The sequence below is a fragment of the Myotis yumanensis genome, unplaced genomic scaffold (genome assembly GCF_028538775.1).
Source record: "Myotis yumanensis isolate MYYU_CA2020_CCGP unplaced genomic scaffold, mMyoYum1.0.hap1 SCAF_19, whole genome shotgun sequence".
Classification (NCBI taxonomy): domain Eukaryota; kingdom Metazoa; phylum Chordata; class Mammalia; order Chiroptera; family Vespertilionidae; genus Myotis; species Myotis yumanensis.
The window spans coordinates 17142643-17159503 of NW_027223770.1; the positions used below are offsets into that span (position 1 = coordinate 17142643).

The window sequence follows — 16861 nt, forward strand, 5'->3', positions numbered from 1 at the left end:
GTGAACCATGGTTTTACCGTCTGCTGGAACCATTATCTTGACCCTCCTGCCTGTTCTTACCTCCTGCCCTGCCCTGCCCTCTGGGTGGACAATGAAGGCAGGGATCCTTCGCCTTTCATTGAGCATCTCTAGGTCCAACTCTGCCTCCCAGGGCTCCTGCTTCTGTGATTCCATCATCTTCTCCCCTAATGTAGAGGAAGAGAGATGGAAGAGAGTCTTTATTGGAAACTCCAGAATTCGTGCAGGATGTACCAAGCATGTAAGCCCCGCGTCAGAGCAGAATATGACACCTGATTCCTTCAAGGTCGTCTCTTCTTGTAGTGGAACTGGGGACTGTTCTTTGCCTTGGCCCCTGAGAGGGTCTTTTGGGGTCCCAGTTGGGAATGTGCCCCCCACCTCGTGTAGAACCCCGGGAATTCATGAACTAGGGCTCAGCCCTCTGGATGATTCCAGTGTCACACTTTCAACTCGGAACCATAACACTGGGCTTGGATGACAGTTCAAAACCGGTTTGGGTTCTAGCTGGTTTGGCTCAGTGAATAGAGTGTTGGCCTGTGGACTGAAGGGTCCCGGGTTTGATTCCGCTCAAGGGCACATACCTCAGACCTTGGATGCAGGCTCTGGTTGGGGTGAATGCAGGAGGCAACCAATCGATGTGTCTCTCTCACATTGATGTTTCTCTCTCTCCATCTCTCCCCCTCCCTTCCACTCTCTAAAAATCAATGGAAAATATCCTCGAGTCAGGATTAGCCAAAACAAAAATCTGATTTGGGGTGTGGAGCCTGGCCTGCTCCCTAACTGAAATGTAGAATGGAGATAATAATATACGGATAATGGTATAATAACCAAAAGACGAATGGCCCTGGAAGCACAGCCTGGGTGGCTTAGTTAACAGAAGCTTATTTTTCTCACCGTTCTGGAGGCTGAACGTCCAAGGTCAAGGGCCAGCAGGGTCAGAGGCCTCTCCCTGGCCTGCAGGTGGCCGCCCTCTCGCTACTCTCCATGTGGTGGCTCCTCTGTGCTCAAATGTCCGTGCTGTCTCTCAGCGTCCATATCTTCCTCTTACAAGGACACCAGTCCGATTGGCCTCGGACCCGTCTAACGGCCTCGCTTTAAGTGAGCCATCCCTTTAAAGAACCCACTTCCAGAGACAGACACATTCTGTGGCTCTGAGGTTGGGCTTCAGCAGATGAATTTGAAGGCAACAATTCAGCCCATAACAGGTAGCCCGCGAGAATCTTTACTTGATCACCAGTCATCATCCTAACTAACATGGATGGGGTGTCGCTTACCAGTAGCATGCGCCAGAGACTGCTGTATTTTTCATGTATGAGTCCATCCCATCTTCACAACTGGAGATTGTGTAGTCATAGGTCATAATTAGAGTTTACCACCTTCTTTTCTGAAAATGGTCATCTTCACTTTGAGTAGTTTTGTGATCGAGTGAGCCCCACAGCCCCATCCGTGACCCGGGGTCCCTGTGACTTGAGGGGACTTGGAATAATGGGAGAACCTCATGCTCACGCTTCGGTTGGTAGAAGGCCTCTGGAAGCACAAGGTTTCCTTTCTCAGCCCGTGACCTCCACACACCTGTGTCAGGGGCCAGGCCAGTCCGAGTGGGAAACAGCAACCTCTTTCAGAAGGTCCCGAATGGATTCTCCCATCCACATAGCTGAGGTTCCGCCCTCATCCCTGGGCAGGAGTAAGGCAGGAAGCTGTCATCTCAAGGGGTCCGGTGAGAACGCCTGATGAAGCCCTCTGTTCCGGGGAGCAGACGGCCTCCCATCAAAATCCTGGGTGTTCAAGACACACTCACACATCCCGGACAGCTCTTAACGCATGTTGCTGAGCAGTTCTTAACATGCTAGACACCTGTCCCTAGGTCTTCTGGTTTACCCCACTTATCAACTCTGAAAAAGCTATTCTTATTCCTGTTTACAGATAAAGAAACCAAAAATAGCCAGGGCCACAGCCCTGGGCCCCACCCTTCCCCTGTGTGACCCTGAGCTAAATACATAACCTCTCTGGGTGGGTCTCTCTGGCCTCACCTGTGAAATGAATGCTTACTCTCACCCCCAACCTCCCAGCTTAACTGCCCCCCACAGCTGGTCAGAGGCATTTCCGCTCCTGCCTGGCTGAGCCCAGTGTGCCAGCACCACCCATGCTCACTGTGTACCCACGTTTCTGGGCCTCCTGCTCCCACCTTCCTTTCTAGGGGTCCCAGCTACAGATGCAACAAATGAACACACGCCTGTGGACCCCCCCCCCCCCCATCCCCACATTAATGCACAAACTCCCATCACCCAGGGTGACCTGCCAAGAAACCATCCCGTTTGCATATGGGTAGACTTGCCCCGAGTGTGAGTCAATCAGCATCCGAGGAGTGGCCTGGGCCGCCCTGCCAGCTCAGAGGCAGAGCAGGTGAGGAGTGGCACTGGGCCAGGAGTGACGCTGGGCTTTCTCTCTCCTCCTCTGCCCTCCAGGAGGCTCTCTCGGTGGTGAGCGACGACCAGTCCCTCTTCGACTCCACGTACGGAGCGGCCCATCTCCCCAAGGCCGACATGACCGCCTCCGGGAGTCCTGACTACGGCCAGCCCCACAAAATCAACCCCCTCCCGCCACAGCAGGAGTGGATTAATCAGCCGGTGAGGGTCAATGTCAAGCGGGAGTACGACCACATGAATGGATCCAGGTAAGCCCGCCAGGCCTGCGCGGCTCCGAGGCCAGGGGAGGGGCTGGGGGTGGAGCGGGGGGGGGGGGGGGGGGGGCTGGAGGCATGCTTGCTGTCCGTGTCTGAGTGGGCAGCTCTGACCTAAGTGGCACTTGGGGTTTCTGCAGTAGGTGAGGTTCTCTCTGGTGCTGAGCCGGGCGCCTGAGTGAAATGATAGAGAGAAAAAAAGAGAGTGAGAGACACCAACGTGAGGGCTGTGGGCAGAGCAGGGCCGGCCAGCCCACCTGGCTCCCTGGGGTAGGCCCATGACCTCCTCTGCAGACGCTATGGAGGCCCAGGTATAGACCCTCACGGGGATCACTCAGCAACAAGACGCCCCTCCCTGGCCTGTGGAAGGTCCTTGACCCCTCGGTGTGGGTCTCGCCGGAGCGAGCATGACCACACCATCTTAGAGTCAGAGTCCACCTGATGACACAGGTGAACACATCCACGGGCTGGCTGTGTGAGGGGTCACCCACCACACTTAGAAAGTGGGTTTGGAGTTGGTGGTGCCCGGGAAGGTAAGACGGTGCCCGTAGAAGTGGAGGGAGAGTCCAAGGAGAGAACAATCACAGGGGAAGGAAGAGCGGGCGTGGCGGCAGGGAGCCCAGGTCCAGTCCTGGCGCTGCCCTTGGGCACACGGCCTGTGTCTGGGCGCTAGCTCCCTCCTGTCTAAAAGAGCGCTGGAGGTTCACTTCTCTGCAGGCTTGCTCCCTGGGTCAGCTCTGATGCTGGAGGGAAGGAGCCAGGATGGTGACCAGGACTCAGAACGTGCTGGGCGGTCATGTGGTCACCACCAGCAAAGGCGTGGAAGGGAAACCGTTGGCCTCCTGCATGAGGTACCCGGTCATCCACTGGGCCCGCAGTGCAAGGGGATACACGTGAGAGGAAGAGTGGGCCCCAAATGGCAGGCTGAGAAAGGATGGAACTCATTCCACGGCAAAGACTGACTTTTAACAGACATGGCATTTCTGTCATCGGGGCTGTGACTGCAGACGAGTGAGCTGACGGTCATTGTGCACAGAGGGTGAGAAGGGGCAAGTCGGGAAGATGAGCTAAGACGTTATTGAGATATCCCTGGAAAGAAATGGAAATGTTCTCAGTGAGGCTCGTGGTGATGATGATGGAAATAAGGAGGGGTAGAGACACGAGGGGCATGTCAAAGGGGTAATCACCAGGGCTCAGGCCAGCAAGTACTGAAGCGTGGAATGTGTGTGTGTGTGTGTGTGTGTGTGTGTGTGTGTGTGTGTGGTGGGGGGAGCATCTGAGAGGAAAGGATCAAAGATGAGGAGCCTAGATGGGTGCAGGAGGGATGGTGCTGTGAGCAGCCCCGGGAGGTGGGAGCAGAGATGCTTTGAGGAGAGATGTCAGCATCCCTGGGAGATGCCTTGGGAGCCATCAGTAGGACATCCAGGTGCAAATGTCTACACGGCTTTGGAAACTAAAGCTCAGATAGTATTTTGGGGCTGGAATTTGGATTTAGGCTTCCTCTCTAACGCATTTTACTGTGAGGTGGATGAAGTCACCACGGAGGATATGTCTAAAGAAGGAAGAGAGGGGAGTGTGCGTGCGGCTGGGAGGGAACACCCTCCCTCCCACCCCACCCCCGACAGCCCTGGTCTCAGACCTGCCTGTGGGAACACCCAGACCTACCACATCTCTCCCACTAACCAAAAGCAGTCCCTGGGATCCCCGGCCACCATCTCACAGCTCGGATTTCAGGGCGGCTCAGGGGTTCTGAGCCGGAAACCCCTTAAATGAGAGTATCTCCCCTAGACAAGAAGGATCATGCGTTCCTCACAGCGTAGGTAGGGTGTAGTGTGTCACTTTTCCATATTATCTTAGCACTTGCTCCCCACCACTCTCCTAGGAGGCAGACACAGGAATTCCATCCTGACATAGAAAGACACCTGAGCTCGGAGGGGTCAGTGACTTGTCTAAGGATTCAGAGGAGGCAAAGCGGCACGAGAGCCGAGCCGAGGCTTGCTGGCTCCTGGTCTGGGGGCCACCTCCCTCCCTCCCTCTCTGCCTGGTGCGGTGCTTCTGTGTGCACCCTCTCATTACTGCCAACACTCCCCCCGGCGGTAAGGAATACCATCCAGCAAAGCCTCCCACACAGGCCTGGCCACCACAGCTCCCAGATCCCACCCTGGGGGAGAGTTCTGTCTGTTGGAGCCTGAATCCAACCTCCGCTCACCTGCACCGCCCACCTCCAGCCGAGCCAGCAGCACTCTCCTTCCAGCCTCCCCCCCCACACACACACACCATGGCATCCTGCTCTCCCCACTTGCTCTTCACAGCAGCTAGATTCATCCTTTCAAAACATCTGACTGTCGTGCTCACAATCCTTCCCTGGCTTATGGCAAAAGCCCAAGTCCCTCCTGCACCTCCCCCACACCCTCTTTCCACCCTCCTCCCACTTCACTCCCTCCCTGCACGCCAGCCACACGAGACTCCAGCTGCCCCTGGGTACCAAGCGCACTCCTGCCTCAGAGTCTCTCCCCTACGTTCCTTCCTTCTGGAATGTTCCTACTTCATCTTGTCATGTGACTCTCTCCTTCCTTGTTTCAGGTCTCTGCCTCAATGTCACCTTCTGAGGGGTCTTCCCTGACCCTCTGATCTAAAACAGCACCTGTCACTCTAGCCTGCCTTGAGTCTTCTTTTTAGCTCTTCTTGGCTCTTATCACATCCCCCATTAAATGTGGGCAGAGCTTATATATATACTGGTATGTTTTTATTGATTTCAGAGAGGAAGTGTGAAGGAGAGAGAGATAGAAACATCAATGATGCGAGGGAATCATTGATCAGCTGCCTTCTGCATGTCCCCTACTGGGGGTCAAACCTGGCAACCTGGATATGTGCCCTGACTGGGAATCGAACTGTGATCCCTGGTTCATAGGGCAACGCTCAACCCACTGAGCCACACTGGCCGGGCAGAGCTTCATACTTTTTACTGAGAACACGAGAGGTACTGGGTAGATAGCTGTTCAGTGAATAAGTGAATGAATGTGTGGCTAACCCGGCTCAAAGGTGAAGATGCTGACTCGGGGTCATGTAGGGCATTAGTGTGTGAGCCCTCAGGACAGAGACCCAGGTAGGCCTTGGTCTCTGCCTCAGACGGAGCCTGTGTTTGTGCTCAGCTGCTCAAGGAAGCCCCGAGCACTCCCAGACACTAATACTGGGCAAAGGGGGTCCCCACAGAAATCAATTTCAGAGCCCCTGGCCGCTCCCTCCCGGCTCCAGGCGCCCAGCAGATGGAGGAGGGCTGTGTGGTTGCATAGAGTGGCCCCTGCCTTGGATTGGCCTGTCCTGACCCAGACCGTCAGCAGGTGACAACATAGGCTCAGGAAGACGGATGTATGCGCAGCCCCCGGAGAAACGAAGAAGATGCCGTGGACTCTGGGAGCCCAGCAGGTTCGCCACAGCCGTCGCCAGCACCTCATAAATATTCGCTAAGTGCTCGCATGGAAGCGGGTCCGGTGGGCAGCAGGAAGAGCGGATTTTCAGGAAAATGTCTTTGCTTGGGATGGGAGCGTGTCAGATGCTATGATTTGATCTGCAAAAAGCAATAACATGGGCCAACAGATGCCAGGCTCCTGAAATCTCTCATCCTCGACACTGAAGCTTCTCCTATCCCCTGAGTGTTATTGATAAAGGCGTTTTTCATGCAAAAGATCCGCCCTCACTTGAGATGAGAAAACCAAAGCAGAGGATACAATGGGGGAATCTCTCGGCTCACGGACTAGACTCGTGCTGTCCATGCAGCAGCCACTAGCCACGTGAAATGTGGTTAATTCAACAGGGATATGTGCTCTCCACCTGTAACACACACTGGATGTAGAAGGCTTATATGGGGAAAAGAGTAAAATAGTTCCTTCATTATTTTTATATTGATTATGCTGAAATAATCTTTTAGCTATATTGAGTTCATATATTTTAATATGTTATTAAAATTCATTTCACCTCTTTTTGAAAATTTTGAACATGTGGCTGCTAGAGAACTTAAAGCTGTATGTGTGGCTCACATTCTACTTTGCGTGGACAGCACTGGGCTAGAGTAGTTTGGACCGTCCTGTGGTTCAGAGGGACTTCTCTCCATGTTCGTTGATAACATGGGTTTCTGAGTTACTCCTTCCGGTTTCCTGAGGCCCATAGATGCCTCCGAGAAGCTACAGTGCCCTTCCTCCTTTTTTTGTTTTGTTTTAATAGTCCTCCCCCAAGGATATTTTTTCCATTGATTTTTAGAGAGAGTGGAAGGGAGGGAGGGGGGGAGAGAGAGAGACAGAGACGTTCATGTGGGAGAGAGACACGTTAATTGGTTGCTTCCTGTAGGCGCTCTGACCTGGGCTAGGGATCAAACTTGCAACCCAGGTATGTGCCCTGACCTGGAATCGAACCTGTGACCCTTCAGTGCACTGGCTGATGCTCCAACCACTGAACCACACCGGCAAGGGCCCCTTCTTCCTTTTTATCCAAGGAGCAAGTCATTTGAACAAAGGTGCAGTGGGGGGGATTGAGGGATGAGGAGCCAGAGAAGGCCGGGCTGGCTCCGCAGCGGGAGGCGCTCTTTCCTTCCTCTTCCTGTGTGGTTGTGTCTGTTAGTGTGCATTGTTTCTGAAACAGCAGGGCCATACGTTCTGTGCTGGATGTAGGCTCCACAACTGGATCCAAGCTGTGGTCTGCAAGTAACTCAGCTGCATCCTGCCTCAGCCACGGGGCTGGGGGCAGCATCCGTGAAGGAGAGAGTATGGGTTTATGGGGAGGAGACGCAAGGTCTTGCTTGCCTGGTGTGCCTGGCGTGCAGGCCCTGTGTCCCGTGTGACTCTGCCCACAAGGATCTGGATGCCCTTATTAGACGCCTAGGCACTTCATGCTTCACAGACAGGAAGAGCGGCCTCACACACCCTGTAACTCCTGCTCTCAGGCCTTCCTAAGGGGTGTCCCGAGGGCTGAAGCTTGCAGTGTGAAGGATGCCACACACACCTGGGTGAGAAGCCGGCTGCAGGATTCCCGAGAAGCTATGAGCATCTACTATGTATGGGCCTTAAATTAGGGATGTGGTCAGTGCGATGGCTTTATTACGGGCGATTTCCTTTCTTTTCTTGAAATTTGCTTTTAACTTGTTTCATCTTCTTTTCAAAACCAAAAAATCATCTGCAGTCATCTACGTATAGATCCTATAGAAATCCTAAGGACAACTCAGATTTGCTTAATTAAAAAAAATTTAAATATATGTTTTTATTAATTTGAGGGAGAGGAAGGAAGGGAGAGGAAGAGAGAAATAGAAACATGATGAGAGAGAAACATCGAATGGCTGCCTCCTGCATACCCCCTACTGGGGATCGAGCCAACAACCAGGGCATGTGCCCTGACAGGGGATTGAACTGGGACCTCTTGGTTCATAGGTTGATGCTCAACCACTGAGCCACGCCAGCAGGGCAAGATTTGCTTAATTTTGCACAACATGCACACATTACATGGAAGAGACACATGACAGGTCCCAATGTAGCCATGTGGCTTGGGTAGCCTTGAGACTTCACGTGATCCGTGTGAGTCTTGGGCATCCCTGATGGTGAGCCCGGCTATAGCTTCGTGGATGGGTTGACACCCCCTGAGTGAAGGTGCCCTGAGTTCAATGGGAAGATAGAGAAAATGTTTTTGGTCGAAGGGGTATCCTTTGGGAGAGGTCTTTGAAATCTCCTTTTATTCAAATACTGAAGATTGCTCATCTTGTTTTAAACGGCTTAACAGTGTGCAAGGCACTTCTTGGAAATCAGTAGTGGTCTCTGTAAAACAATGTTCCCTGAACACGCAAAAATAGGACCAGAGGAGGACGGAGTTTATGTCCCGGGGTGAAAATAAAGGGCCAGGCTGCAAGGTTCACTCCCCCCATGCCGTGGCCTCCCTGCCGTGGCTTTCTGAGCCGTGGCTTTCTGAGATGGACATGCTCAGAGTTAACCTGTTGGAGCCACCACCTCCTCCCTGCCCTATTGTGGCCGCCCAGCCCTCCTGTCACCTGTCCCAGTGCGTCAGCTGCCGGTGGGCCCCGGCCGTGTGCTAGCTATGAGTGCAGGACTCAATACAAATCCGCGGTGGTGTAGACCAGCTGACTGGCCGAGCCTCCTCCCTCCATCTGTGCTCCTCCTCCCCTCCCTCTTGTTTTCATCCGGCCCCTTCACAGGTGCCAGCTGCCTCAGTAAAGAGCAGCCTTTAGGCTGTGCTTCACCTGGACACCCCCACCCCTTAGCAGTAGCTGTGGAGCCCAGTGGCCACACACGAGGGGGTGCCGTCTGGAGGAGGCAGAGCGGCTGAGAGCATGGGAATAAAGGTGTGTGTGGCTTCCTTCTCTCCTGAGCCGTCAGAGCAGGGCTGGCCTGGGAAGGGCCGCGGTCCAGGCTGGGGGCCAGGCTTCTCCCAGAGGGCACCCCAGTGCAGATCCTAGCTGAGGGGTCTGAGGCTGAGGACAGGGCCTGTTCAAACAGAGCATCCCGCCCAGCTGGGGAGCAGGTGTGAACACGGGCTGAGGAAGGGAAGAGGAGGAAGCAGACAGATGCCAGTTTCTATGGGATAGGAAGTAAGGAGGCTCTGAGCACTGAGCAGCTCGCAGGAGTCACCCAGCAAGAGAACCCTGGCCTTGACCATGGTTCTGATACCTGTCTCCTTGGTACCCACCTCCCAGCAGGTGCCTCTTCTTACCAGGCAACATACCCGGTAGCTTTCACCAAATGTTCTCTTTTTTCAAACTTATTTTTCTCCACTCCTGGCACTAGGACTGGCCCTGCCAGAGATGCCTAAATGGCTATCACTGCAGGGATTTCTGAGGTTCTGTCTTCTCACCTCTGCATGGCAGGGGTCAGTTTGGGGCCCAGAAACCCCCAGAGGCCTGGCTGATGTAGGAAAGGATGTTTTGAAACTCGTCTCCCCAGGGTCCCTAAGGGGAGAGCAGCCCACAGAGCAGCCTCTTCCCCCGTCACGCTGCTCTCCAGGCTAAAAGGCATCGTCCCTGCCCATGTCCCTCGCGCTCTGGCTTCCTCCCGGGGAAGTGTGTGCTCGGGCAACCCCACCCTTTGCCACGGAGTTCCCAGCCAATGAGACGCTGCTCTCTTGGTTGAAGGCCAACTTAATCCTCCCACTTCTGCTGCACTTGAGTTGTTTCACAGTGAACAAGTACGCTGAGAAAGGCTGCCAGGCCCTGGTGGCCTGGTGTGTGCATATGCATGTGTGTGCATGCATGCATGTGCATGTGTGCATGCATGTACCTGGGTGTGCACACATGTTCTAAGCATGTGTATGTATGTGTTGGTGTGCATTGGACATGCATGTATGTGCGTGCATGTTGGGGTATGCGTGTGTATGGGTGTGTGTGCGTTGGGTGTGCATGCATGTGTTGGGGTGTACATGCATGTGCGAATGTGCACTGGGGTGAGGATGTGTGCATAGGTGTGTATGTATATGTTGGGGTGTGCATGTATGTGTTGTTGTGTGCATGTCTGCATGCATATGTATGTATGTGTGCGTGCGCATACCCTCACTTGCGGTTAGCCATGAGGAGCCCAGTGAGCTTGGCCATGGCCCAGCTCAGACCCAGGACCAGGGTCTTTCAGGGACGGCTTCATCTCAGGCCAAGTCCTTAAACAGCAGAAGCCAAAGGCCAACCCCTGGTGAAAAGTCCTGATGAGCTACTGCCTCCCTCGCACTGCCACGGGGACATTAAACCTTCAACAGTCTGGGTTTCTGACGGCTGGCTCTTGGTTCTCTGCCTGGAAAAACAGTAGGCGAATAGTAAAACCTTAAATTCTAACATGTGTAAGTTATACATCTTATTTTCATTTTCAGCCCATGTTCCCCTCTGTACGACATCAGGAAAAAATTACTGTCTGACTTCTAATATCTCAGTGGAGCATTTATCTCCCAGCCATGATAAGTGATCTTCAATATTTTTTTCCTTTCAGATTAAGAAACAAATTCATTTAATTTACTTTATTGAATGTGCTCAGCCTCCCCGGCCTGCCCGAGTCCCCCCCGCAGGGCTGCCCCCGCCTCTTCTGCGTTCGTGGCTGTGCTGCTCTCCCTGTGAGTGGAGCTACTGCCACCGCCTTGCGAGAGGAACGGGACCCCATCTGGCAGCGCCCTGCTGCCTGGGGCCTCCTGATGGTCAGTCCCCGACCACAGCAGAGTGAGGGAGGCAGCGGCCAGGCCTTCCGAAGGCCGGAGGGGTTGGGCGGCCGAGCTGGGCGGCTGTCATCTGAACCTCATCTGAACTCCTGGATCTGAAGGCTGGTCTGGAGCTCTTGAGAGAGCTGGCTGGTCTCCCGCGTGGAAGAACCGGAGCTTCCTGCTCCGTAGACCTGCAGCTGCAGCCTCCCCTTGGCCTGGCTGCCTGCATTGGTCCTGCTGCTGCTGAGTGGCGAGTGAAAGCTAGGACAGGGCTGGATGGCTGGGCACGGGGAGAGGGTCCGTGACGCTGCCCTGGGGTATGTGGCATGTCCTGCCAACCTGCTCTGGGCGCCAGGAGGCCTCGAGCTCGGATCTCCAGATGGCTGCTTATTGCTGACGGAAGCCAGTGAGCAGCCTCTTGCAAAACCTCAGGGGCTAACTGGGCTACAGACTCTGAGACCAGGTTGGGTGATTGGCCCTGTCCCTTGTGCACCTCTGTATACTTCCCCTGTGGGTGTGGTGCCAGGGCTGGGAAACGCCACAAGGCCACAGCCTCTCTATACCAGGTTGAAGTTCTTGGATTCTATTCCTCCTCCACCCAGCAACCAGCTCCTCCGCATGTGTGTTTGGATGGGGAAGCTTAACATTAAAGACCCTGCTGTCACCTGTACTAGCTGGGTGACCCTGGCCCAGCCACCTCGCCTCTCAGTTGCCTTAACCATAGCAAGGACCCATTAACCCTGCCAGGCCTATCTTGGATGGCTATTGGGAAGTTCAAATAGAACAACGTATGAAAAATGTGTTGAAATGATATGCATGCAATAGAAATAATTCGCTCAGGAAACAGCTATCACTCATCCCCTGTACAAGGTTCTGTATAAAGCTGGCGATCATCTATATCGAGGTTACAAAAAGGGAATGTCACCATCCCAGGAAACTCCCTCATCCCGCAAGGGCCTGGGCACCTGCCAAGCTAACAGGGCATGACAGTCCAAGGACCAATGCAGACACAGTATGGGGAGCCAGGTGTAGTCTGTCTGGTAACAAGGTGAAAAGTGTCAGCTGCAGGCAGGTGGGAGCTGCAGTCCTGTGCTGAGAAGTCCAGACTCTAGTGTGAGGGCAGTAGGAGCTACCAAAAGTTTTTAAGTACGGTAATTCTAGGACCAGGCTGGGATTAGAAGAAAACTCTGGTGGTAGTGTGGAGAATAGAAATATGGTGGCAGTGCCTAGCTGGTGTGGCTCAGTGGTTGAGCATCAACCCATGAACCCAGGAGGTCAAGGTTGGTTCAATTCCAGTTCAGGTCACATGCCAGGGTTGCAGGTTTGATCCCCAGTAGGGGGCATGCAGGAGGGAGCCAATGGATGATTCTCATCATTAATATTTCTCTCCCTCTCCCTTTCTCTCTGAAATCAATAAAAACATGTTTTTTTAAAAAAAGAAATAAGGCGGCTTCAGCAGCATCCTCACCATCCTGCACCAGGTGGGGCTGGGAAATGACTCCGGTTCTCTGAGCGATTGGCCAGGGTGAGCTCCATGCTGTGGGGACCACAGTGGCAGTGATGACTTCCTGGCCTTTGTCTCTTCTCCATCTAGGGAGTCTCCGGTGGACTGCAGCGTCAGCAAATGCAGCAAGCTGGTTGGTGGAGGCGAGTCCAATGCCATGAACTACAACAGCTACATGGACGAGAAGAACGGCCCCCCTCCTCCCAACATGACCACCAATGAGAGGAGGGTGATCGTCCCCGCAGGTACCGTGGGAACCAGGTTGCTGGCGGGCATCCACGTCCTCACTCTCTGGGCGAGTAGTTGAAGGGCAGACCTGTCCCCAGGGCATCTCAACTTTTACCTGGTGCCCTGGTTCCTCGCCTTCTTCCTCAGCTTCCTTCCAAGACCCTGTCCAAATGTCACCAGAACCCTGAGTGCAGATCCCATCACAGACTCTGTGCCAGTGCCTGGTCCCATAGGGCGAGGCCGACACAGAGAGCAGGAGCCCTGGGAAGCCCCAGGCGTGCCCACCCTCCCTGGAAAGAGCAGAGTGGCTACAGAGGCCTGTCGTGCCCATCGGGCATGCGCTCCTGGCATCCACAGGGTCCCACCTTTCCAAAATTATAGCCAGCGCATTCAGTCTCAAAATAGAAATAACTATATTTAACAAATGGAGTGCCTTACCATGTGTGCAGCGAGTTATGTCATTATGTAAAAAAAGCCTATTTTTTCCTAGGTATTAGTGCAGTTGGGTACAGAAAATAAACTCATTGTTCGAGCCTTCCCTGTATTGGCTGGACGCTCGGCCTCGGCTAGACCAGCAAGCTCCGCCGCCAGGTCCAAAAGGGAGTCTGAAAACTGAACCGTGTGGGGTTGGTGCCAGGTAGAAGGAGCTAGAACGTCCAAACCTTAAGCAACGTGAATTATAGGGCAGAGATTAAGAGTCATTTGACCAAAATAACTCTACCGAGAAGGCAAAGCCCCTTCCATTTGGAAAAATACAAACGCAGTTGTGTGTGAGGCAAGGATTAGACATCTCTCTGAGGAGATCCAAAGGCAGTTGCTTCTTGGTCTAGAAGGTGTGGCTTCGTGTGGGCCACTCCTCCCAGGCCCTTTGTATTCATTTTCCATGGGAAACTGTGTCTCCCCGTCTCCTGGGACTACAGCTACACCCTGGTGTGCTGGGCCAAGTTCAAGGTGGGAGGGGTGGGGACCCGTGGCTAACGGGGATGTGTCTGTGCCCCGTAGGACCTCAAAGCTGCTCACGAGCCTTTTAAGTTTCCTTCTTCCACAAGCACGTGAGCTCACAAAGGAGGAGAAGGAGTAGCTCCGTCGATGAGCACCTTGGGGTGCCGGGCGCCATTGAACGGCTTCACCCACATTGCGTGGCCTATGTCACTTCATGCGTGATCTCCCCCAGGACCCCAGCTAGGAATGTCTATAGCTCAGGTGCATCTGTCATGTCCAAGAGAACCGTGTCTTCTGCCTTCACATCAGAAGGTGGCAGACAATGGAACCGCACTGCCGTGGGCCTGGTGGGGCCTCTGCGGACTCCCCAAGGCCAAGCCAAACCAAGCCAAGCCTCACCAGGCCTCTGGTGGTTTGGTATTGAACTCCCCAGCCTCACCAGTGGCCAGCGTGGGAAGGAGATCTTGAGGACGGAAGGGTTAGGGGATCCGAGATTGTCTTAACCCAATGTGTACATTTCTGTAGACTCTTTGGGGAGGGCGTAGGAGAAAGGGACAAAGATGGTCAGACTGCTTGGTTGGCCCTTCAACTCTAAGTAATTGTTGAAATATCTTCAAAAAGAATATCAAAATGTCAGTCTGCAATGGGCCAAGGTAACTAGGGCAGTAATAATGAAAACGGTGAAGTTCATAGCAAGGGATTTTTAAAGCACTTCATATAATGAACTCACTAGCTATGGATTGACTTCCCTGCTTTCCCTCTGGCTCAGTCATTAGGCATTACCCACAGACACTGTGGCTTCCTCCAGGCCAGCCTGCTGGACATGAGGGGAAGTTTCACTGGGCAATAATGTCCACAGATCAAGGCAATAAAACATCGGTGGAGGAACCTATTGCACCCACGGTGGGATTTTAAGACAAGTATCAATCAGGGCCCTAGTTAACCACCAGGTCCAAGTTCAGATAGGAAGAAACTGGGACCAATCATCCAGGAAATTTGGAAGAGGTTAGCATGATCCAGAGAGGAAGATTTAGAATTCATTGTGCTCTAAAGGGAGAGAAATAATACTGTGATAGAGCTCCAACCAAGCAAGGGAGGAAATAAATACATTAAATACATGGTGTAGCGTGGGATCTGAGGCCTTGCACGCTAAAAATGAGAATTAGAAGAAGCAGAGGAGATCAGATAAAATAGTATGCTACATAGCCCACCACCCCAGCCTCCTCCATTTTTCTTTAGAATTCTGAAATGGTGCAAAATTATTTCCAGTTACCAATGGTCTATGCCCAATTGTCTCTGACTTATACAATGGAGCTATAAGTTCAGGAAGTGAGTTCAGGAAGGATTGTGAGAAGAAAAGACCCACCCACCTGTTCTAAATGAAGTCTTGGGGAGACTTGGATTGGAACCCCCGCTCAGACCTGGATTTAGGTCGAGCTAAGGCCTTAACCTTTCAAGACTCCACTTTCCATCTGGAGAATGAAGATAAAATCCATTTTGTAGGATTTTCTTGTTCAGTGAAAAACAGGACAGGTGGAGCAGGGGTCACACAGGAGGCACCCCAGATCTGGGCTGCAGGCACTGGGTTGTAGTATGACAGTAGGCAGCAGCCCATGACCTGTCACTCCGGACTCCCCTCTCCTCACTCTCCTCTTTCCAGCTCCCTACCCCTGACCTTCAGCACACATGCAGCGACCACCCCATGCAGAGCCTGCTGCTGGGCACTTTGCAAAGTAGACACAGCCGCTTCCAGCCTAATTCTCACAAGCAATCACCAAGGAGAAGCAGGGGACCGTGCCAGACCAGGGCAACGGCAGAAGCTCTGATGTCCAGTTTTGCCCAGACTCTTAGGGGAGGGTGACGGGGTTGAAAGGTGGCACAGATACTCCTACCCAATAAGCCTGCCAATCAAAGAGGCCCAGTAGAAGCTGCGGCTGACAGCTGACGTACCGTGCCCAGTCTCCCTCCTCCTCCAGAAGGCCCTCCTTGACACTCCACGTTTACACGAAGGTCCTCCTCTTCCGGTTGCTTCAACGCCCACTGCAAAATGTGTTGCTTAGCTCTGTGCATTCCTGCCTGCATGCTTCGTGTGGACAGGTCTTTCATGAGGCCAGGGGCCATGTCATTTCCTTCTTTGATGAGCAGATGTCAAGTGTTTCTTGGATTCACTATTAATTGTTTGCCGAGGAAAAAGATGGCTTCCAGACTGTGCTAGGTGGTAAGCTGTAAGGCTACCTCTGTGGAACCTACTAGACTCCCCATCAGCACTCAGAGTGCACCCCCCCACACACACACACACCATTTCTCAGTTATGAGGGTCCTACGTGGAGGTGGCCTCAGTCCTTACATTATTATGTTCACTGAAGGGCTAAAGGTTTCTCATCTTTGGGGACTTAAATATCCTAAAAACGTTTTGAGGAAGATCTGGTAGAAATTTCAGCACAGCTGTCTCCAAAAGGAGAAAGCGCAGGCTGGTCCATGTTAAGGCCTCACACCACCGGGTCTGCCATCTGCATGCACAGATGTGTTCTCTCTGTAGCATCTGAGAGCTCGTGTTCTTCCATGAAATCAGTGTTCTCGAGAGGCAGCTGGTTTCCCTTGCCAGAGACGCTGGGCCCTGATGGCTGGAACTGTGTTTATTTTCACTTGGATGCCACCATTTCTCAGGCAAAGGCTTCAATGGACTTCCCAGAGCTTTAAAGAGTGTCCTGTCAGGATGTGGAGTGAGGCATCTGAGAACCTCCCCAGCGTGCTAAGTGGTTCAGGCAGCGCCAGATGCCCTGGACCAGATGGAGCTCTGGGAGGACCATCTGGGAGGGAACCCACTTTCCCAGTGAGCATGGGAGGGGGGGCGTGGAGAGGCAGAGTGGGGGAAAGGGAAAGGGAGATTGGAGAGGAAAGAGACAGAGAGAGAGAAGGGGAAGGAGGGAGGGAGGAAGACCGAGAGAGGCTGCCCAGGCTTGGTGAAGCCCTGGCTGACAGGCCTTGTCCTCTGCAGACCCCACGCTGTGGACGCAGGAGCATGTGCGGCAGTGGCTGGAGTGGGCGATAAAGGAGTACGGCCTGATGGACATTGACACGGCCTTTTTCCAGAACATGGACGGCAAGGAACTGTGCAAAATGAACAAGGAGGACTTCCTCCGAGCCACCTCCCTCTACAACACGGAAGTGCTGTTGTCACACCTCAGTTACCTCAGGGAAAGTAAGTGCCTTTCTCCTTCTGGGGAGGGAGCCCCCCCCCCTGGAGGGTGCAGCCCAGGTCCCCAGGGCTGGGGGAGACCTCTGCCTGGCCCGCTCCCAACCAGACTGGTTTCCCAGGG

General features: G+C 53.4%; 1 protein-coding gene across 2 annotated transcripts in view; it reads left to right on the top strand.

The window, feature by feature from the left end:
• Positions 1–16861, top strand: part of FLI1 (Fli-1 proto-oncogene, ETS transcription factor) — a 124168-nt gene that overhangs the window by 67927 nt on the left and 39380 nt on the right. For both annotated transcript variants that reach the window (XM_070399159.1, XM_070399160.1), the window contains exons 2-4: positions 2484–2692; positions 12462–12616; positions 16540–16743. In XM_070399159.1, the coding sequence (XP_070255260.1) occupies positions 2484–2692; positions 12462–12616; positions 16540–16743 (568 nt within the window). The remainder of the gene's footprint in view (positions 1–2483; positions 2693–12461; positions 12617–16539; positions 16744–16861) is intronic.